General features: G+C 36.1%; 1 protein-coding gene across 3 annotated transcripts in view; it reads right to left on the reverse strand.

Annotated features, from left to right (window-relative positions):
* MMP16 (matrix metallopeptidase 16) overlaps positions 1–25159 on the reverse strand; it is a 181037-nt gene that overhangs the window by 15418 nt on the left and 140460 nt on the right. For all 3 annotated transcript variants that reach the window (XM_049819192.1, XM_049819181.1, XM_049819203.1), the window contains one exon: positions 4653–4791. In XM_049819192.1, coding sequence (XP_049675149.1) covers positions 4653–4791 — 139 coding nt within the window. The remainder of the gene's footprint in view (positions 1–4652; positions 4792–25159) is intronic.

Genomic DNA, 25159 nt, shown 5'->3' on the forward strand with positions numbered 1-25159 from the left:
GTCTCTCAACATCTGTCTTTGACACTCTAAAAAAAAAATATTGGGAAAAAAAGGGTATCTGTATTGCTATGTTTCACTTAAAATACTGAATATTTAACTCCAGATATTCTTCAGACTATTTAACTACCTACTGAGTACTGCAAACAATTATGCAGGTTTTAGCAACTGTAATTCTTCCTTTGTAGAATCAGAATGCTGAATAGTTGTGCTCCTGGGCTGTCAGCAACCAAGTTTTTTGTTCATATTATATGCAGTTATGATAGGTGTGTAGTGCAAGACCTGTGTGGGATACAGCATATAATCATTGTAAGCTTTACAGTGGTGAGACAAATTCTCAAAACCTTTAGGAATTATATTCAATTGAAACCAGTTAAAATTTTAATATTTAATTCTAAAGTTTTTTTTCTCCAGGTCACCCTTGCTCTTAATTTTGGTCTTTCAAGCCAGAATCAAGTGTCTTCTTACTAGTATCCCTAAATTACTATTATGCTTCTTTTTTTCTCATTCTCTATTTTCCACATTTTCTGTCATTTCTCTGCTCCATGATCTAATGCTATAGTAAATCTATTTTTCAAAATAAAACTGTTAAGCAGTGGGATAAGTGCAGTTGAAAGTTATGATGGTGGCACTGGTAGTACAGGTTTTACAGCAGCATTTCTATTGCTACATTTGGTTTACCATAACGTTCAACAGCGCAGATGGCTTGACAATTTCATTTTTAGCACTATATAAATTCCCACAGGTACACAGAATAAATTTTACTATTCACATTTCCTCATTAAAAAAAAAAAAAAAAAGTATCATTCTGGTGCCATCTTCTTATTATGGACACCAGCAGTGAATAATAATAAGAATGTAAACAGATGCTTTTTATAAGCAGCCATCCACCAGATTGCTAGGTACTTTATGAGCATTATGAGGCACAAGGAGGCAGGCCAAGTATCTTAAGCCACCCAAAACAAGCAAGCATCACTTTGCACTACAAGCATGCTACTGATTTTTTACAATTGTTTTTCCTTGTGTAAATAAATATTAGTGCAAAAAATAAAAGAAAAAAGGAAATAAAAGTTAAAATGCTAAATGGTAAGATTTAAAAAAAATATAAAAACCAATGATATTTCAAAACCAAAGAAGAAACTTGATCCAACAGTCTTGAATTTGACTCAGCTTGGTTTTCTATAGGTAGCTAACACATTATGCATGATCTCACAGGCTCCTCAAGTATTCTCAGGAGACTAATGTTAAATAGGTATAAATATACTGATAGATGTTATCAGCACAATTTAAGAATAATTACATTTCTCATAGCAAAAACATAGGCTATGAAGACATTTCAAAAGTTCATAAATAAATGTTCCATTCTGAGCTGCCATTTTATATCATTTGCAGATGGCTGATATTTTAAAACATAGTTCCCATTTTAAAAAAAAACCTGTTAGTTTTTAAATACTTTTATACCTTTACTAATCTATATTTTTATTACTGTAAAGAAGAAATCTACTAATATCATGAATCCAACTGTATACACAAAGGGAGGAAAAATCGAATGCTAATTAAAAGAAGTAATAAAGAACTAAATGTGTTTTATAATTTAAATCAACTGTTTCAAATTTGATGTTTGCTGTCATGAAAGACAAGGATTGAAACAAATCAAATAGAGCATAGATTATTGAAAATAAATGAGATTTGTGGATTTCTAAAGAGATAAATGAATGTTTCAATCCACGATGGTTCACAATATCTATCCTGAGTGCATATTAAAAATGTCACTGGCTTAACTAAATATTGTTTATCCCAAACTTATGACAGTGTAGGCATGTAAGGAGAAGCAAGGTGGCAATTGGTCACTAGCAATCGCAGATGAGTGAATTGGCTTACTCCCTTCTTCACCTTTCTCAGAGAGTAGAGATACTGCTCCACAAGTATGAAAGCAGGAGTGAAAACCAGTCAGTCACAGGAGGCCCCATTTCACACTAGTAAAAAAGCCTCCAAAGCGACTGAAAGAGCACAACAGAGATAGAAGGTGTGCCTGGAACCTTCCTCTGAGCATCTACAGATGAACTGGTGGCTGCTCTGAAGGGAGGATATTTACACACTGACCTGTTTCTCCACCACACAGCAGAGATTCAAGACTCTATACCTTACATGACATTAGATGTTACTGATACTTTGAGAAGAAAGTTTGGAGACTTTATTTAAAAATCTGCAAGTAAATGCTGTCTTCACTCAAACACCACACTGTTCTACCGTAAAGAACTAACTGGTCTTACAATGAAGTGATCTGGAAAATGTTTTCTGAGAGGAGCCCACAGGGACATTATTCCTGTTCAAGCTCTGTGATAGCACTCACTCCATCTTTCCTATTTTTTCTCTGAATAATGGACATAAATGTTGGCTTAGACATGTGCTTTGTGAACACATCTGTATGCCAGACTTCAGATTTAAACCTCCTTCTAGAACTTACCTGGTTTGACCAGTTTTAGATTGGTAAAGCACACTACTTGCTCAGCATCTTAGCAACAATCAACTTGTCTATTTCTAGCATCTTTGGGAGGAAGAAATTTTGTGAGGGAATGGAAGAAATGAGATGATGATTTTTACCTACATTCTATTTATATATACCCCTGCAATCATGTTCCACAAGGCAGCGGAGACCCTTGGTTAACAGGAATTTTCAAGGACAAACATACAAAAGACTCAGCTGAACCTCTTGATTCTGTGGGAGTGGAAAAACATGAATTACACTGATAGACAAACACCATCAGGTAGCTACTGGAAATCATGAAGAGGAAGTGGCAGAGAAGCAAAAATTCAGAAAAATCACACAAGGAAACATGAGGACAAACAAAGGGACAACACAAATGTCACTGGAAAAATAATGGAAGGAACTTTGAAAAGAAAGCAGGTGGAAAAATACCTGCAACAGAAAATCCAAGTGTCATATGATATCAGCTAGAAAGCATAAAACTACCTGGTCTGATATCAGAAAGCATAAGCTAGGAATGATGAGGAAGGAAAAGAACACAATATTCTGACTTCTAAGAGCACAATCCTGCTGCTTCTGCTTGCTTTAATTAATCCTGATTCTTTAATTTCCCAGGTAGAAAATAGAGGCGTTCCTCTCCTCCTTCTGTTTTTTGTTATCTATAACCTAAAAAGTACTGAATCAGCCCATTCCTCTAAGACCTAACAGGAGTCAGTCAGCACTGGGTGAAGAGTTAAATAATGATAAAACATATTTTGATGTCACTGTGAAGGAAAAGAAAGCAGGTATAAAACTAAGGTTGATCATTTTCTCTGAAGCTCAGGTAATGGATCCCAGCATTATCAAGACAGAGGTCTGGAATGCACAGGGTAGTTCCTTTGCTCTATGTAGCAGTGATGAGCAAAGGAGTATCTACAGAATAATATTTGTTTCGTCCCATGGACCCAAAAATCAAGCAGAGGGATGGAGATTTGGAGATATCTTGATCATGATTCCTGATCTGAAAAACTTCCCAGAGTTTATGACATGAAGTTTATTTTATGGCAACAGAAGTAAAATCATATGCTGTACTGAAGTCATGAAAATAGAAAATGTACTATATGGAATGTAATTTTCCTTACAATTCACACAAAAAATACAATTTCCCTATTAGTAAAACATAAACTTAATTTTCATTGTACTGTTATGCAGTGTTTCTGCACGTTATTAAACAGTTTTCATTTAGCATTCCCAAGATGATAATGTTTCCATAGTGAATGAAATATTTCTATCTCCCTGTTAATGATTCCACTTGTAAAAATGAATTCATTTTTTGATATAGGAACTTAAAAAAAAAATAATTCTACTTTTTTGTAATAAGTTAACAAGTGAATCACTCACAAAACTAATGAGCTGAATAATTTTTCACATATCTATTCAGTTTCTTCTTTCTTTTCCCAAATTATTATCTTATAAAACATACTTTACATGGTTTTCACTCTCCTGTTGCTAAATGGGTATTTATTTAACATATAGGATAATTTTCTCATTAAATCTAAATTAGATATATGTTCAAGAACTTTAATTTTAAAGAACAGCTGATGCCTAGAGTGAAACTTTGGAAAGAATGATTAGCAACAATTCAATCCATACAACATAATTACTGGAGTTTATGCTTCTTTAAAAATACTAAATATACATCTATGAAAAAGATATTTATTTTTCCCACCTGAAACTCCTAACATCACAGTTCTCAGATGAAATAAGTACAGTGCAGTACAGTGAGATATATGTAACACAGATGTTATTTATATATATGCAAATTTCATTGTAAAAAGGAAAAAGAGCAAAGAGAACCACAAAAAAAAAAAAAAAAAAAAAAAAAAAGGAACTCTGTTCATTCTTGCTTCCTAATCCACATTTTTCAAAAAGGATCACTGCATTGCTATGTCTTTTATTTATACTTCCAAATTTTTACTGAATATGTAAATGATTTGATACTCTGAAATGTAATCATAAATTAAAGCTGTAGTTGCCAAATGAGAAAACATAACTCATATACTCTTCATTTAGCTACCAATTTGCAACATGATTTACAAATCACTAGTAAAAAATAAGCAAGATATGTTCCAAGAAATCATCACAGCCAAAAGTATTACACAAAATCTTACTTTTCTTCTTTTCTTACCTTTAAAGAAGACGAAATTCCCCTCACTGTTTTCATAAACTGCATCAATGCTGGGAGGCAGTCCCCTCCAGAAGTAGGTAATCTGCATGGGGTATCCATCCATCACCCTGTTGTTTCTGACTCGCCAAAACCACTGATCCTGGAAACCAAATATATGTCTCTTACTATGCTTTGAGGCATTTATATATGTTCAGTTGCTGTCTTGAAAATACTGAACAGCCTGTCTTAGCATTTTTAGAGCATGACCTTTCACTGTTTGCATAACTATATTTGCGTTTGCAGTCGTGTCATGTCCACACATTACAAATGTGTCAGAACTAGTTGTTCCCTGAGGTGGGAATAGGCTACCCATGTGAATTGTGTGTTTGGTACAGATAGCCTTCGCAGAACATACAGCATGCTGTATGAGATGACATAACTTTCTCAACATCATTCCTATAAGGGGCCCGACTTCAAATTTGTGGACTGACCACAAGTGCTTTTAGACCAAACCGTATGCATATGTGTAAGCCTAATATAATGGGGCTACAGACAGGCTTTGAAGATCAAGTAATTCTGCAAGCCATTTTTTTTGCAGTGCCTGCTAACAGTGAAAGGTTCATAGCTGTAACATTACTACATCATATCATTACGAACTACACTTTGATGACAACTTTACTGAAGTTTTGCAGTCTTTCCATGTAATATTAAATAGAACTGTTAATATTACAGCCAGTTATATGTGCTAAATCCAGTGTCCTGGTAAATCTCTCTTAGCTTGTTGCCACTTAAAATCACTTCTCCCTGTGGGACATGCTATTGCTTTAAGTGAGAGTCATATGGAAGTTGCATTGTTGAAGAATGAGGAATGTTCAAGTTCAGAAAAGAGTATGTGACACAGTAGGTGGGTGTTGATAAAGACGTCGTCGTTGTACCTCTTCAGCTCTTATAACAACAACTGTTCCAGTTCTTCTAATACCTAGAGATGAAGGATGGGGTAAGCAAGTATTTAACAATTTATACACATTTGCATGCTTTTACAGCATTAATATTATATAAAACAAACTCCCTTAAATAATAAAGAAAGTGCTATTTTGTCAGATACATGTCACAGTTTCACATGGCAGTTCAGCTTTCTTTCTGTGTAGGTCAACTGGCCAAGCAAAAGAGATCTGTGCTCTTACGAGAATGGGCACAGCTTAGAGAAAAGATTAATACTCTACAGGAGCAGGCTTATGATGCACTGTATTCATCATTTTTCCAAACCTGAGAGCACAGCTCTCTTTAATTGTTTATCTTTCCAATGACTTGACAATTTATAAATCTCCACAAAAAATATTAGCCATACAAATACAAACCAGCTCACTATATATAAAAATACATCTTAACCATGTGCATAAATGAGTCTAAAATTAAAAGAGTTGTTTTGAGTCCCAGATTTCTGAGAAGTTTAGTATTAAAAATAGTTCAAATAGCTTACACAACCTGAAAAATATTATATTGACAAGTTGCAATTGTCTGGAAAGAATACTACTAAAATCTCTCACATTTTTTTCATGTCTAGCTATTTCATTGCTAGTGCAACACGGTTGCACAATTCTCATCTCATTAGATTCCTATTTTCAGCTTTCATTGTTTTTTTACTGTAAGATGTATTATAACATTTAAGGCATTTAAGGAAGGTCAGCAAAGCAATTTTTTAGGATTAATTGACTAAATTCCAGTAAGAGAATGGGCAAAAGTGGGGGAACACAACTTAAAGATACGAGGATTTAGGAAGGCCTAACTGAAGCATGTGCTCTGAATGTTGGAACAGCTAATGTCAAACTCTGTTATTTTGTATTGTAGCATGTAGATAAGACAAAAGGACTTTGAAAAATTAAAATTAGGCGGTAATATCCTCAAAGAAGACATTTGGAAGTACTTTTTCATTGAAACAGTGATAAATACTTGAAATAGATTTTCAGGTCAGATTTTTTAGGCATCATCAATCGAGGAATGACTTAGGGAGGAATGATGTAATGATAAGTCTCAATAGGCCAAACTTTGTCCTCCCCAAATTTCTCTAAAACCCTCAAAGCCAGGCACAATCTCAGAGATCAGTTATTAAAGCTTAAAAAAAGGACAAACAAGTAGCTAGCTGTAGTGATTTAAAACTGCAGTCATTGTGATACTTGTTACTGTCTGCAGTACAACGGAATATTCCAATCCTGTCTTTCTTCACTCCAAGACACAGATATCTTTTTTTATTTGTCTGAATTTGGTTGCAAAAGCACATCTTAGAAAACAGTGTTTAGTTGCACGAAGGAGCATACTCAGCTCTCATAAAAAGTCCACCAACTCAGGACATGGATCAAGTTGTGTGTACAAAATAACCAAGATATTTAATGCTGAACAAAGGCTGACTACTTAGCTGAATACAAAAGGACATAAGTACACACATAATCACTTCACTGAACAAAGTTTGTAAATGAAATATTCAGGCTTTCCCAATACAACGCGCATGCTCCAGAAAGTCTGGACATCAGTACTACAGACAAAGCTTGTAACATTCTAGATTAGCTAACGAGTCTCAACTTTCTGCTAGTGCACCAAAGCAGATCTTGCAAATTATATTAATGTGTTACAAGAGAAGGATTTCTTCTTTTGTTCAGACTTAAACTACATTGTTAAATATTCAATCAATTCCATTGACCAAAAAAACCCTAAACTTCAAGTAGTCATGGCTATATTCAATAGTTCACAAACTTCCAAGTGTGACAGATGTGGCCAGCATAGCAAGCAGCCATTTTATTTTGGGCAGAACTGCGCTGCTGATTGGCTAGTACTATCCCAGCATGGTGATTTCTGGTATAATAGCAAAGTGTCAGTGGAATGATCTCAGTAAAGAGATTCTTGGAAGAAACTGACTCTGTAATGAACACAGATTTCACAGCCCAACAAAACCTGTAAAATCAACAGGTTAACAAAGATCATCTTGAGAATGAGTTATGTTTCAGCCTTAGTGATTTGTGGAATATATTTTCATTAACCCATTTTGATAACAACACCAATAAAAGTATATTCTACAGATTTGGTATTAAGTTGTGTGTCAAATTGTGTATTTCATATTTAATACTAGCAATTTGCAGCTTAATAGTGAGACTATTCTTGTTTATTTTTTGCTTAAATTCCTTAGCAAAACAATAATTTGCCCTGCCATACCACAATTAAAATCTTCACAATAATACAATTATGACAAAGCTGGAATGTTCAATTCATGCAGCATAGCCCCAGGAATTTGTTTTTATATACATATATATGGTAATGTCAACACTATGTAGCCATACGCTTTCAAGAAATAATTCAAGGTATCTGACAAGAAATTAATTCAGTAGGGTGTTACTGTGTATACATATCCATCCTGGACTGGCACAGGCCTTTTTACCTGAGACTGATTACAGTAGATCCCGACTTTATCCCATCATCATTTTAGAGATACTTCCAATATAAATGGTATCTCAAATGGTATCATGAAACATAATGAATCTTCAAGATCTTTTCTTTTTTTAATATGTACCTTGTTACTCCCCAAATTCTACAAAGAAATGAGACTACTACTTCTCTACTAGTACTACTAGTGTTCAGTTAGTTACATAAGTAGAATTGATTTGACCAGATTTATACATCTACAATGTAAAAATCTGTTTAGAAATGAATCACTGAACCTGGTACAATAAAGGTCCTTCATAGGAACATTCTAAGGTAAGCTTCATTTAGTTGTTTACTTCTCTACACTGATTATAAAGGGAATCTAGAAACCTGGCTCCTGTTTAGATGTCTGCAAAGTACTAAGTGGCCATCTAAATGCAATTGAGATAAATCCCATCCATTCTCAACCTTTTTTTCTCCTGGGTTCAGCCCTTCATAATGCAAAGAAGACAAAATCATAAGGATGACCACACAGGGCCAGATCAGGGTTCATCTAGGCCTGTACCCTATCTCCAGTGGAGTCACTAGCAAAACAACAGATAAGACTTCAGACCTGAAGTGGTCAGGCAGTTGGACTAGGTGATCGCTGTAGATGATCCCTTCCAACTGTTCTGTTCTATTCAATTTGATTCTATTCCGTTCCATTCGATGACAATAAAAACAAAGGGAACCTGCAATGACACCTCTCTGATACACTCTCCCAGTCACTCATCACTTGTGTTTCAGGGACCTCCTGAACCAAAGGTGATAATTTTGTGATTAATAGCACTTGATGGACTTTTATTCCTTTGGACTCCTTCCTAAACACATGCAAAATTAGAGCAATATTAAGGATAAAGGATCTGTGGCTTGAAATAAGATCTTCCTGTGCCGTTGCCCTCAGAGTCTAAATATTCTATTCTGAAGCATAATTGTGAACATCACATACCACGCTCTGTCTTCTGCTGATGGAATCCCATAGAGTCCTTATTTCCCTGCTCTGTTTTCAGTAGATTTACATGCCATTGTAATAATCATGAACAATAGGGTATTGCTCATTAGTAAGGACCCTACAGGTTTCCACAGAACTAAAATTTTGGAAATGTATAATTTTAGCATTTTTACGGTCTTATTTAAACAGACAGAAGCAGGCACATGATTTGACAATAGATGTATTTTTAGAGATAGCCAGACCCACAAGAATCAGCAAATATCTGGAAATGTCTGAGAGCAGAACTGGAAGTTTGGATCATTTGTAAAATTGGGCAAGGTAGCTGTTGGCAGAGGTTGACAGAATAATTTGTTTATGTAAATTCAATTTTCCAGGCTGACTGGACTCAACAGTTTTAGACTGCCAGAGTTCAAACTCTGGGACTCAAGAAACTCTAGAATGTGGCTGTAAAGCATGCCAAGGATGTTTCTGAGGTATCAGATGGGATAGGCTCTGCTTGTAGAAAGAATGGATCATTTCAGCACATATAACTAAATGTACTTAATTTATCTTAAACAAAGTTATATTTACCAGCAATTTTATCATCTGCATTCTGATAAACAGGTACAATTACTGAAAACATGGTACACAGTTCAACTATTACTAAAATCTGAAAAGTCATAGTCCAAGACAAAGTGTATTCAGTCTAAGAAAGTTCTTTCACACTTGAAGTAAAAAGCTTGAAACAGTTTCTCCAACAAAACACATCTCAGTGTATTTGGTTACACTGAATAAATACAATTTTGTCTCCTTTGAGAAATCTTGTGTATTGAAAAACTGCTTTTCTTTCCCACTATATTGGTTAAGTATACTTTTAATTATTTTATTTCCCCAAAACACATTAAGTCCTGCAGACAGATAGAACACATGACTTGTCACATGCACTCCAATTCCAAGCCTGACACACACATACATTGAAAGTGTAGCTTTTAATGCCTTTCCTTGCTGGCTAGCAAATGCCTTTTTTTTAAGCATCTGTAGTTATCCAATAGCTCCAAATATATCGATCACTCCTGTGCAGCTGGGATCTTGCATAATAATGGATCATTAAATATTATGACTATAGACATACTAAGTAAATTAAACTTGGACAATTATTCCAAGTTCAAAAAGCAGAACTGAAACAAACAAACAAAAAAAAATCACAAGATTTAATTGAAAAGTGACCATTATATATCTAAGAATCAGAAAATGGGCATTGAGTAAGGGGAGACTGTTTCAGAAACTATTATGGATAAAGAGTAATAGTAGAATGAAGAAGCAGGAGCAGTCACTCAAACTGAGTGTTATGAAATTTGTTTCATTTAGAAGATGGCATACTTCTGAGAAAAAAAGGCAATAAAGCTTTTTAGAGAAAACAAGCTGAACAGAGGTTATACATAAATCATTCTGCAGTGTCAGTAAATGCTCTAGGTATTTTTTCCTGTGCATATGTAATTCAGCGATTAGATGAAAGGACTAAAATATAGTACATTGTGTATGACCATAGCAAACACCTTCCGCGTAAAAGCACTTTATTATTAAAAACTTGGACAATCTTCAATTGAAGAGTGTATTAGAGTCAAAAAATCTGGCTCATAATGCATAGTTTTTATACTTCATTGTTAGATACAGTCTCCTAATCTTAAAATAAACTAATTTCAGGGGTTTTAGTGATGACTGTGTTAAACTGTTCTTCATGTTTGATTCTATGAACTCTTCTAGCAAAGTTTCTAAACCAAAAGTTTGTAACTTTCCTTTTATTTATTTCTATTTGATGCTGATAAGCATTGCTGACATCTCATTTTTATTTTCAATTGAACATTTAAATCTGTACTCCTATGAATAATTAATTTCAATTTTGGTATTTATTCTCACCTTAAACTTCTTTCAGGTTCCTTAAGGGACACAGCTGATGGGTAGGAGAATTAAAAACCATCTCGAGATATTCCAGTTAATCCATAATACACAAACTAGGGGAGTTTTAGTGCAAAATTAATGGTGCTTTCTTCTCTCAGCACCTCATTTTCTCCTGTGTCTCTGGACCAACAACCATTGCCAACAATAAAACATTAATTTGCTATAAAATCTCTAGAGCTCTGCCCTTTATTTTATACCTAATGAACTCTATCCGCAGTTCTGTAATGACATGCAACAGTCTGACTCAGAGGTCCAAATGAGTTCCACTAAAACCAGAAAGACTGCCCAGTGTGGTAGACATTATAAAAAATCTATAAAGAGCTAGAAAGAAGAAAAAATTGGAAATCTTTCAAGTGGTAACTATTGTGACTGCTTGGAGATGAAGATTAAGCTGACTTTAGTAGAAATCAGGTTTTGTGCTGGTTTTACAAGGAATCTTAAAACCCACTCTAGGTACAAAAGGCAGGAAAAGATTTAAGGCAGACAGTGGGATAGGTGAAAAACAAGGACAAATCACAACTGTAAATTACAATATTTTGACTATGAATATAAAAATTTGTGTGAAACCACCAGTAATTTATGAAACACCCTCACATTGTACTGGAAATATCTGTGTGAATTTCTCTTGGTCAGTACTGAGACTGTGACTTGATGTTAAAGTGTATATATATATATATATATATACAAAGTGCTGTTAAGGGTATTCCACCACCAAAAGATGGAATGAGATGCAAAACTGAAAAAATTAATACCTACAGCTGCTAGAGAAGTTCTACTATGGCCAGATTCCACAGGATCACTGCTTGGCCTACTTAACTAAAAAAAAAAGGCAAATAAACATAATACTTTTACCCTAAATCAATGTTAATCAAATGCTGAATTCCAGTTAATACTGTAGCTTAATATTATTGACAAAACACATCAGGGTTTCACACTGGGTCATGTCTTCTCCAATAAGCTACCTCTGACCATATGCAAAAGCAAAGCCTTTGTCAATGGAAGATTAAACATACCCAGCAGCTATGCAAAGCAGAAGTGGCAGACTGAAACATTCAGACAAATGAATGTCCTTCTAATTTTTTCCCATCAGATTATTGAAAAAAAATAAAAAAAGCCACTGGTAAATCATAGAATCATAGAATCATTTAGGTTGGAAAAGACCTTCAAGATCATCGAGTCCAACAATTAACCATGCCCACTAAACCATGTCCTGAAGTACCCCGCCCACTCACTTTTTGAACACCTCCAGGGATGGTGACTCAACCACTTCCCTGGGCAGCCCATTCCAATGTTTGACAACTCTCTCAGTAAAAAAAAAATTTCCTAATATCTAACCTAAATCTCCCTTGCCTCAACTTGGGCCATTTCCTCTTGTCCTATCTCCAGCCACCTGACAGAAGAGACCAGCACCCACCTCACTACAACCCCCCTTTCAGGTAGCTGTAGAGAGCGATCAGGTCTCCCCTCAGCCTCCTTTTCTCCAGACTGAACAACTACGGTTCCCTCAGCCGCTCCTCATAAGACTTGTGCTCCAGGCCCCTCACCAGCTTGGTTGCCCTTCTCTGGACACACTCCAGAAACTCAATGTCTTTAAATAATATAATAGTATTTAAATAATATACTAAGCTGTTCAGTAACTTTCAATTACTCTCTTACAGAAAAAGAGTTCCAGTTATGTACAGAGAAACTTACCAGAGGACAGAACCTGCAGAGACTATATTTCAAGATTGTGATCCAGGAGAGAATGAAGTTACCCTAGTACACAGCTTTATGGGAGTATTAAGAAATGTCCTGAATTTGGGAAATGCATAGTATATTTGTTGTATATAAGTCAAAATAAATCAGAAATACCCTTTTAAAAATCTTGATCTAATCTCAAAAGGCACTTTTCCACATCTACTTCATCAGTCGTGTGAATTTCACCAGAAGATCTCAATGATTGTAATACTGCGCCTGCAGCATGTGTGATTGAAGGCTTTGTTCCTACTCATTTGGGGAATTCCACAATTTCTTTAATAACATCCATTTTCTACATTCCAAAGTAGGAATTTATAGCATTTAACTCAAAGGACATCACTGCATAGAACAGGAAAAAAAAAAGAATGAAAAGCTTTTGAGCAATTTTCTGTGAAACAATTTTCATGGAGCAGAAAAAAGAAGTTACAGTCCAGGGGAATTAAAAGAGGAAAAAATATTAGCACAATTCAGCTATGAGAATGAATGCTGAAATTATTTTTCTTTTCTTTCTTTAATTTTTTTTCAATACAGAATTTGCAAGGAAACTTCTAGTTTAGCCCTTCTTCAGTTCCTACTTAATTCCACAGCAGAAAACAATTGGCTCTAGTGAGACTGGATTCAGACATTAAATGGATGTTACCAATCTAGCTCATTTTAGGAAACAATTAACTAAATGAGCTATTCTATACACACACAGAATATTTTAGCTCAGCTTATTATTAAGCTGATTCATATTAAGAACAAACAATGATCATTTAAAACTACAAAGGACTGTTAACTGTTCATTAACAGATACATTTATAATACATTGAAGATGACTTATTTGAACTTCTAGAAACAATCTTTCCTAATGTGTCTGAGACAACAGCATGGTTGTAGTAGGGTAAAAATGTGGTCTGAGAACCACTGTGAGAAGTCAGAACATTCAACACCGCTCACGAAAACCTCAGCACATCCTATGTTGGGATGCTGAACCTCCTGGTCATCTCCTCACTGGAGATGAGACCAACTCAGTGGACTCAAAACTAAAGGATGCAAAACCATCACCAAATGTTATTGCTAGTTCTGTCACTTCCTTACATTCCCAAACAAGGAATGTACTTCCTTGAAGCGATTTATTAACCACCGTTAATTACCATTTGTTATTGGCATCTAATCAGACACTGAAGCACTCCTCCAGACAAATTAAAGCCATTGTTTGTTATGATCATATTCTTTTTCTCAACAACATGTTAAGCTAACCAACACCATGAGCAAAAGAACTAACTGCTGTGACTCAGAGTAGGAGCAAGTAAAAAACTCCTAAATTTACCCATTTGTTGCTTATGGGAAGTACAACACTGAGCCTGCTTTAAAGTGTCTGTCTTCAGCTAAGCCACTGACATGAAAAGATCACTGGTGTAAATACATTTTCAAGTGGAAAAATTATCTATTTACTTTATTTAGGAAAACTTTGCTAAAGAGTACCTTTTTTTTTTTTCTAGTATCTGTTCTTATCTGTTTCTTTATGTAACTGACAAAGTAAAGTAATGTCAAGTAATTTATTCAAGGTCAAAAATGGCTCTGTTTATGTTAAAATCTACCTTCTCGGCTTCATGTTCTGAGTCCTAACTATTGACCTGAATAGCCGCTTTTGTTCATTTGAGATATGTGCAAAACTGTTTTCCATTGCTCATGCTGAAATCTATAGCTACGCTTTAAAAAAAAAAAAAAAAAAAAAAAAAAAGAAGCTACAGTAATACAGAAATTAAGATTCAAAGATTAGGGAAAACATGAAAAATAACATTTCTTTTTCCAAAGGAGTCAAAGGGCTATGGCACTCCGTATACACTCTGACTCGCTTCACAAGAGAAACTTCTTTTTTCCCCCCTCATTTATAAACTGCTGTATAGATCTGCTTCATCGACACTATATAGAAGAAAATTGTAACGTGCACTCCTGCTCATCTAAAGTCTGATTCTGGTTTATGCACCACCAGGACAACAGGATGTAACAAGAGGAACTATGACTGAAGCTGAAGCAAAAATACCTCGTTTACATTCAGCATCAAATTCTAAAGTATGGTCGAATAGCCAAAACACTGGTAACCATTCTGTGACCATCTGCACAGGCCAAGGGCACTCATCCTACCTGACCCTCAAGGCAGAAGGGTGGGCCCTTGTCTGAAAGCAAAGGCTGCAGCTCAAGGCTGGGGGGGTCTGCACCATCTACCCCAGCGGTGGCTGATGCCTCCACCCAGATGGAGCTGCTGGAGGGAGAGGCTGCAGCGCAGACCTCCGACTGCAGGAAGGGCCTAGACCTTTTTCCTGGGTCAGGTACAGGCAGCAGACCTGCCTGCAAAAGGTGTGCCCAGGTGGAGGATCTCCTGCAGCGGGTGGCTGAGCTGCAGGAGGCAGTGAGAAGGCTGCGTAGCATCAGGGAGGCCGAGAAAGGGGTTAGGGAGCTGGTTCCAAGTGCAGTCTGCAGTGGACCTACAGCCCATGGCCAAACAGCCAAAATCTTCCACATCAGAACTTGTCCAGTGTATCTATTTGGATTACAAGTCTGGCAGCCACAGACCTTGCACTATGGTGCAGCTGGAGGTGATATTGCACAGTGCTACTGCTTTTCTGATGTATCCCAGAACATATTAATGGTAACAACTCAGGTATAAGAGTCATGTCATCAATGCTTTATCTCTGCCAACTGATCATTCAATTAAAAAAAAAAAAAAAAAAGGAAAGAATAACTATCTCCCTTTGGGTGGGTTTCTGTATTCCTAACTGAATTCAGCATTTCAATTAATTTTGATTTTGTCCAAATAACTAAAATGACTGAGATTCTATAAAATGTTCCCATTGTTGCATGATGATGATCCAATATGAAGAAACAAACAGCCAGCCATAAAAGAGACACAATAAAGACCTCTAAAGACATCAAATCTAGGCTTGCAGCCAGGAATCTTGAATGCTCATATTCCTTACAACGTTCTGTAGGTAACAGCACATGCACATGAAGTACTGCACAAAAGCCTTCATCCACAAGATGAACATTAAGCCTTTACGGAGCAGTTGACTGTTTATTTCCTCAGTAGTGATTGCACTTTGAGCCTACAAAACTATCTGTAAATTTTCTTGAATGCATTTCTGTTGCCTGTTCACATAAAAGTCAATGAGTTGCATGAGTTCATGGAGCAATGGTGCATTCTGCACCACAGAAAGATATGAAAATTGGGCATTTTTTTATTATAAAAAAATTACTTATTTTCTTGACTGAAACTGAAAAACTTTCTCCTGGGATTGAGAAAAAAGTGTTCTTCTGAGGTAAATGTTATATTTAAACTGAAAATATTCTAACAATGATGACTCAAATGGAAACAGTATGATATGTTTTCATTAATACATGCTCCTGTCTATGTAATATAATTCAAACAAGATATTCTTGATAGAGACATCTTTGAAACCAGATAGGTATATAGTAGGGCTAAACAATGAAAAGGGGTGGAAAGGTTTAATAAGTAGATGCATAACAATATGAGGTGAAGATGTCTGTTTTGCCGTAGCTCTCCTTGTCTCTTTCCAAATAATAGTGTAAAACTGAGTTGGAATGAAATTTGGCTTTCGGAGAGGCCTGCATTTATACAGGCTGTGTCAACACATGATCATGATTCTTGGAAATATCATGGGACGTATGACAAACATAATGTTCAAATGAATTAAATCTCCTTTTCCATTTACCAACATGCACTTCTTGGTACTTCTCTTACACTAACACATTCCCCTCTTGTGCGCTGTGGGAAACTACATAAGCATTACTTTTCTATGACAGTTTTCTAGCTTAAATCTGACAGACATGTGAACCTCTATTCTATTTGAAAGCTCAGTAATACAAATTTTACAACTCCATTCTCCAAGTCATCACTGATATTATATGTCATACTCTCCACTTTTCGTCTACCTTTTACAACCTCCTTTACTGTTTCATTAAAAAAAAAAAAAACCCAATATCAAGAACCTTGGACTACCTTTTCCCCTTTAATAATATTGTCAAGAAGATCTGAAAACATGTGCAATTCCCTACAGGGAAATAGACAGGATATCAGCATAAAAGTATTTTCAGGATTCTTTTCCCTGATGCACTGTATTTCCTAACACTATGCTATATTGCCTTACCAACAATAGCACAGACTTTAGGACAGAAATCTTCCTGGAGAAGACCAAGTGTACCACCTAGGATCCTATAGAAAAATTCAGGGTTTTTTTTCCACAGTTGTTTGTAGTTTATTTTTGCTATCCATCTTGGGCCATGAGAACAGAATAAGGAACATTTGCATTTGTGTGCCTTCATGCCTTTCTGTAACTTACCCCCCTAACCCCCTCCAGTTATACTCTGTTTCTTATCAGTCTGAAATTGTTGACTCTACATTTGTAAGGAATAGACATATAAATATGTGAAAATGGTCCAGGACAGACTTATCTTTGTCCAAGCAAAACAGACCAAACATTCTAATGAAATCAGAATAATTGTGTTTTTTCTACTTGTCTGCCCTTATCACTTTATCACTTGTAATATGATGCTTCACCATCTGCCTGAGGGGGGGAGCAGACTATTTTAACAGCTACTACAAATATGTCTGAGTCATCAGGCCCTCTGTAATGACTTGGGCGCTACCTGAAAATCAAAAAGGCCAGAGGAGAGCAAACTCAACTCTCTTTCTTTATTTTACCCCCAAAACATAGCAATTAAATCAGCATGGAATGGAGGCTATGGGCCTAGATAACCAAAATTTACTGACAATCCAAGAGAAGGTATGACCCGCTTCATCAAAATTTCTAGACACAGGCAGGGAAAACACTGAAAGCAGTCAAACGGAGAAATTATGATTAACACAGAGCCATAAATACTTGTTTCTAGCTTCTTTAACCCAGCTAGATACCACTGGCAAAATAAGAAGACTGGAAAACTCCAAATAGAGCAGTGAAAAATTCACTCAGTAGAAAAAATAACTTTCACCTACATGAATAAGCCTGTAGCTTGTGAACTATGGCATGTCTAGGAGATTATTTAGCATAATTTCCAGCTACAGGAAGCTTCTAATTCTCTTTTCACTGTGGAAATAAAATGAGAGTCATTGTAATTCACTCTTGTTGGCCAAAAGCTTGTGAAGATGAGGGAGTAGCAAACTATATACACCAAGATTAGCCAAAACCAACTATCAAAAATCTATTCTTGATACTGTACAAACACAGGAATTAGTACTCCAAATATTTTTTCCTAGATGTAATACAGTTTTCATTTCCTTTAAGCAGTGATCTTTTTACTCTAGAATGAATTGTGATATATTTATGTTAATATTTATGACATCAATATATCACCTGTCTTTTCATATTTCTGTCAAACCCATAAATTCATACACATCTGTGTTTCTCTCCATGTGCACATGTATGCCCCTGCCCACGGCAGGGGGATTGGACTGGATGATCTTTGAAGGTCTCTTCCAACCCAAACCATTCTGTGATTCTACGATTCTATGACTAATAACAGGAATGCGTTCACAAGAAAGTAAGAGGAAAAAACGTTTAGAGAATAAATGAAAACTGGGCAAAATGTTCCTAACAGAACAGTAACATTACAAGTTGTAAAGAAAGATGGATGTCGGTGGGTAAGGACATAGCATGAGATGATGGAAATGTGTCATGTACGTGTCATGCACAAATGCACAAGTACAATGCATGAAAACAGCTGTGTCAGTTAATTCTCACATTGACATTTGTTACCTCTCTGAAGACCTAAAATAATCATGTCCCTCCACTCAAGCTTCATAATCACTGAAGCCAAATTTCATGGTTTTGCAATACAGATGCAATTTGATGTGATCCTAAGCACAGATGCAGTATGTGCTTATCCTACCACTTACGCTGTCTCCCAGCCTTCCACACACAGCACATTGCATGGATTCTCTGAGGAGACCAAAAGAAGGTGCAGTGCCCTGATGAGTCATGTCAGAACCACAGGTGAAAGCAAGAAACAGTGAGTAATTTAAGTATTTCCTCCTAGCTGCAGTAGTTTAGGACAGTCCATGCATAAATAAGAGACTGAAGCTTCTATAACCAGGCTGGGGCTCTCAAGAACATATCCCACTCCTTTTACACACTCTGTGTAGGCAAAATGGAAGACGACCTACCCTACTCTTTTCAGGGCGATAACACCTCTGTCCACATATGCATACCTCCAATGAGGAGATGTGAAAAGATGTATATCAGCCTTCAAAACTGTATGGGTTGATATACCTAGATGTAAGATTTATGAAATCACAATGTAGAAAACATGTAGTTATTCAAGTCAGAGCTGTGGTTTCTTTGCAAAAGGAACCAGTCACTTGCAAACAATGTAAGAATGCATTTAATTTTATACATGCCAACCTTTCTAAATGCACAAAACTATATATTTCTGTTAAGCTTCCTTTTTTGTTCCTGTATTATCCTCAGTGGTCATGGAAGTCAGCTAATGCAATACTCTGAAGGCCAAAATGTCCCAATCTTTTGCTTCAAAATCTAGCTATTGTAATTATGCAATTGAGGAGACAAGTATTCTGAGATAGATTGGAACTAATGAACTAGCTAACTAAACACTTAGGTAATGGTCTAACAAGAGGCTGTTTGTAAATCACCAAATGGCTTACAAAAGTCCACACAAGTCACTTGTAAAGAGCAAGATGTACAGACCAGGGCATAACCAAATTCAGATTTTAAAAACATATGAGTTGAATATACGTTGCTGATAACTCAATCTTTCCTGGTGTTTAGGGTATGAATTAAGCAATAAGCTCTGATAAGCTGATGACATATGAAAATAGAGGAAGACATGACGTAAGAAACTCTGTAAGTGAGTGTATGGGGTTATTTTGGATTCAAGCCACTGCAAGCTAAGATGCTAATATATGCTGTTTGGTGCTTGTGATCTAAGAAATTGTGCTGACAACAAAAATAAAATCTCGGTACAAAATCTAGCTTTGAGTAGCATGGGGCAAGGCTAAGTGAATCTTCTTCCCCACGCAAGTGGCAGGATTAGAAAAAGACTGTAGAAGTTCCCACGGTAATCAGAGGGTGAACAGCAATATTCTTGGAATGACTCAGCTTTGAGGTTGACAGCAATGGCCAAAAAGAAAAACAGGCCATTAAGAGTGGCATATCCAGCAAAGAAGGAGCAGCCAACAGTGACATCTGTCATAACAATGCAAATATGAAAATGGTAGATATTTGATTGTCTTTGCTCACTGTCTCTGTCACTCAGACACAGGGATTAGATTATGAAGAAAGTGAAGGAATTTCTAACAGTGAATATGCAATATTGTGAATTACATCTGATTACAGATAAGCTGGGAATGTACAATTTGAAGCAGTAAATGACTGTGGGTTTTACAAAGGGCTGGCCAGACATCACTCCAAAACATCAGCAAAGGCTCCATCATGATAAGATTGAGGAGAAACGCTGGTGAACTGTTAGGGAGAATGGGAAAAGTTTGAACTTTTTCATTATCAAGTAAAACCTTTGACCTAATACAGTCTATTCTCCTCAGTGAAAATATTCTCACTGGACAGATATGTCAAATCATCAATTAAAATGATCCCTGTCTCATTTTGATTTATAGACTGGACAAGTAGTATAACCAAATTTGATTTAGTATAGGAAAACAGCTTTTGATTTCATATGCATGGTATTACAAGGTAATCTGCCGTTTCTTGTGTTGTTTTACCTAATACGTACTACTCAAAATAGATAGTTTCCCTGTCATGTCAAAAGTACTTAATTCCAAGTGAAATCTTGAATCTCTTACAGTCAATGGAATTTTTTCCCATTACTTTAAACGGGGACAAGTCTTCCCTCAGTAGGCAAGGAAGGCAACACTTAAAAAAAATAAAAAATCAAGCTACAGCTTATAAAAAAGAAGAAAATACAGGATTTAAATAAATATCTATTATAACTTGTTGATATTTTTCAATAGATTTTCAATAGCGTGGATAGTATTTCACTGATTTGTTGAAAAAAATAACATGGATGTTGCTCCAAGTTATTTAAGACCTCAACTGTTTAGTAGTCCAGTGTTTTGCATCGGAAATGACTAATTCAGAGGAACAAATGAGACTGCTCTGTTTTCATTTAAATGCCTGCTAAACTTCTGCATTGTGGAGCCTCAACCCCTTGAAAGGGGGAAAAAAAAGAAACAATGAAATTAAAAATACACAAATACTTCTGGAATATAGAACTTTAGCTGAAAATCAAGATTAAGCAAATATTTCCAAGACTGATCAATACAACTGGTTGAAAAATCTTACATTACAAGCCATTGCAATTGTTTCCCAAAATGTTTACCTAGATTAGTTGAAAGGCCACAATTTTGTACAACAAGAAATTTTAATTAAGCCTTGTGCTTGAAGCGTTTCTGCAATTACTCCCTTTGGTTCCATTAGGATGTAGCCCCAATTAAAATGTATTGTTAATATTACAAGATAACACTTGCTGGTGGTACAAAATTGAAGATACGTCTCCATGTAATTTTAGATTATCCCTTGCTGTGAGTTTTTGCAATTATTTTTTGTCAATAATTCTTTTTTTCTATTCTCTTGCCGATGAAATATTTTTAATCAGTTCACTCAAACACTGAGTCTATGAAAAGAGGCAAGTACTACAGAATTAAATACCTTTTGTACCCTAGTATTCAGTTAAAGCTTTTTTGTTAGTAATTTTTGTTGTAGTAAAATCAGAAGTGAAAAATTAATAGGGTCACAGGATTCTCTGACTGTAACAAGCAAATATTGTAACTGTGAGGGAAAAAAACAATCAGGATTTGATCTCTCAACTTTAATTCATGTTTTTAGTCCTAATCAAGTGATTATGCCCACTGAGGGCTTATGCCCATATATTTTCCCTGTTGATATTCTCTGTCTAGGCTTGAGATACTCATAAGAATTAAATCTGCCAGATCAAAGTCTTTCACATGCATTTGTTTCTCTGTATTTGTAATGTCTTCACTTATTTATTAGTGCTATGCAGAACTACAATTGTTCTGTATTTCTTGCATTTGATAGTATGTAAAACTTGTTCTGGTCAAAAGGACAATGAAGTTAATGGTCAGCTAGATTTCAGGACAACCTCTTGACATATGGGGAGAAAAAAGGAATGGTTATATTTGATAAGAAAAATGGCAATTCTAAATACACAAGTAACACCATGTAAGCATGCTGTCATTTGTTGGAGGATCCTGTGGATTTTTTTTTTTTTTTTTTTTTGATCAAGAAGTCATAATTCTATTTTTTATTCAGTACTGTTACAAGTACTTTCCTAAGAATATATAAAAATTTGACCCAATGTATCCTTTTTTATAAAGAGAGTAACAGACCTCTTCAGTTTTCACCAATTCCACTCTTCAAAAAAAAACAACAAAAAACCCACTTCTAAAGAATGACTAATTCTTGGAATTTGGGCCTATGATTTACAAATACTTAGTCTCACATTTTTCAGTATTTATTAGGTTAAAACTAAGTCAGAAATAAGAAATTGTTAAGATTCACATTTAACTGTCCAAACCTTTACAAATATTGTCCCAAATCCTATCACCTCATTTGTATACAGGTTCACACAAGTACTTGAGTATTTCTGTTAAACTTAGTCCCTCCACCCCATTGTGAAAACTCTTGAAGACTCTTTAGTACCTCATTTTAATCTGTGAGGACTCTCTGGGGTAGGGAGTGCACCTTGTAGGTTTTAAAGGCTCATTATTAAGTACCATAAGATGGTGGGAGTCTCACAGAAACAGGACTGGGTCAGTCTTTGAATAAAGTGGTTTAGCCCAGAGCCTAACCTTAGAAGGGAGGGTGATTTCCCCTGAAAGCTGAGACAGGGGAAGGAGGCAGCAGAGGATCTGCCTCCCACAGCTGGAATGGGTGGACGTTCCCTCCCCTGCAGTCCCCTTGTTAGTGCTTTGTGAGCAGCAGCCACACACCCCAATCTCGTCTACCTGGTGTCTTCTTCTGAGCTCAATACAGAAGTCACAAAACAGCCTCCTGACCAAATCTCACCAGCTATTGCCTGTGAGGGCCATATCCCAAAAGAGATGATGGATCAAATGCTACTGGGAAATGAGTAGGCAAAACAGTCAAATTTCAGTGGATCCACAGAATCACGGAATGGCTGAGGTTGGAAGGGACCTCTGGAGGTTTCAGGGGAGTATGAAGAAATACTTGAACCCTCTTTTGGAGGAAAGAGGGGAAAACAGGTAACACAGAAACATTTTGGAAGGCTATGCCTTTTTAGTGCTCATATTTCAATTGCTACACAAAATCACAGAAGGGTTGAGGTTGGAAAGCACCTCTGGAGATCCAGTCCCCTCTTTTGCTCAAAGCAGAGCCAGCTACAGCCAGTTGAGCAGGTCTATGTCCAGTCAGCTCCTGAGTATCCCCAAAGATGGAGACTCCACAACCTCTCTGGACAACCTGTTCCAGTGTTTAATCTGTAAGGGTTTAAAAAGAAAAAGGTTTTTCTTATGTTTAAATTGAATTTAAACAAGGTATTCTGCCTTGTTTTTCTCTCAAGGAAAGGAAAATTCAGAAGGATATTAGTGTGTAAGGTCAAGTTGATGTCTTGGCACAGCTGTTAAGACTACCTCTTCTCCCTGGACTGTATTGCAATGCACATCATCCAAATTTGCAGTACGGAGGTAGTCAAGCAACAGGTACCCTCATGTCATGCAAAAAAAATGGTATGAGGAGAAATAATAATAAGTATTTTGCATGTGAGGGTTTATTTGGGTCAAGATGGTGTGAGCAATTACATCTTAACAAGATGGTAACTCCACTTGCATTAGATGAAATACTTGTGTGGTACATTCTCAAGGGGTCCACAGTCAAAAACGCCAGTGTCTAACAGCTGCCCTTCAGAAAAATCTGAACCACATGTATGGTGGAACTGTCTGGCCTCAGAGAACAGACTGTATCTAATTAAAAGCAAAGCACATATGATGGACATGAGAGGTGCTCAGTACCATCTGCTCTGCTACCGATCAAATCCTTTTACACCACATTGTTTGCCAATGAAAACACAGCCTTTTGGAAAAAAAATAGTACTCTTTCTTCTGACAAATCTGAAGCCTGCTGAAGGTACTGTGTCACACATTCTAACATTATACTTTTTAATGGGCTAGTAAATGAATAATAGGAATTTTACTAGCCGGATAGTACAGACTGTTAATCAGTTCAAATTGCTTACAAGTTTCAATAACATGTATATCCACTACACTGATGCTTTTGTAAATAAACCCCTACTAATATAGTTATGATTTTTTAGAACTTTCTATACATAATATTTATATGTGTACAAATACACCTGTAGATTAATAGGTGCTAGGTGCTAGATAATAAGTAAAGCTATGACTGAGTTGCCATCTTTCTAATGGACATAAAACTATATCATAAAGTCCAAGACAATTTTTTAAAAGGTGAGAGGGTGGAAGGCTTTTTAACTGAACTATTCTGGTACAACTATTACCCAGGTGATTAGATTCTTGTCTAAATACTTCTGCAGCTGCATGGAATATACTACCTACTTTCCATACAGTGATGAACAGACTGTGCTTTCCATTTTAAATCTGTGAAATGTGTTAGCTAAAACCCTTCCCTACCTTAGAAGCACACTGCATGTCCCTGCTTTTTTCCTTCTTGACATCCTACAATTTGGTTTTGTGCCACAAAACATCCAGCCTGTACATTTCCAATAGGCTTGGTGTACTGTGATCCATTGAAGTCCCCACTGAGCTTTTGCTGCTTTTCTTCTTCTTTTCACATATAACTTGAATTACCTGAATTAAAGCAGCAATCTTCCCTGATGAGTTAAAAAATGGCAAATTCCACCAGATTATTCTTCCTAACATAATGATATAAGTAGGGGGAAAGAAGCCTGCTCTCTGCAGACTTAGCTACCTGACCTCCTGTTCCCAGTCTTTTACAGTTGAGATGTGAAGTGGTTTTCCCTCTCAGATCCCGAAGTGTCTACTTCCACAGCATCCTCTGCTGAACATTCCCAGGCTGCAACTGACAGCCCAGACTTCCACAGCATCACGCGACAAAAACCAGCTACACGAACAGACCAGGAGTGCTTTGAAAAAAATGTGTGCTTCCAAATATGGTGGAGTCAAGTCTCATACTATAGCTGTTTCTTTGTCTCTACTTTTTATTATTAGTATTTTGCCTCTATCTCACAGATTTTTTATTAGACCTACCAGTTATGATTAAATAGCCAATGCTAAACTGCTTTAAAAATTCCTCATGTGTTTAGCACATATCAAGAAACAATGTGGTTTTTTCCTTTTGTGTTTAACAGCATGCTCTATATAAATACACAATTCTGAAAGGGGTATTAAATGGCATCTATACACTTATGTATGAAAGCAACTGCAGTATAAACTAATGCCAAAGGG

Source organism: Accipiter gentilis, chromosome 2 (genome assembly GCF_929443795.1).
Source record: "Accipiter gentilis chromosome 2, bAccGen1.1, whole genome shotgun sequence".
NCBI classification, from domain to species: domain Eukaryota; kingdom Metazoa; phylum Chordata; class Aves; order Accipitriformes; family Accipitridae; genus Astur; species Astur gentilis.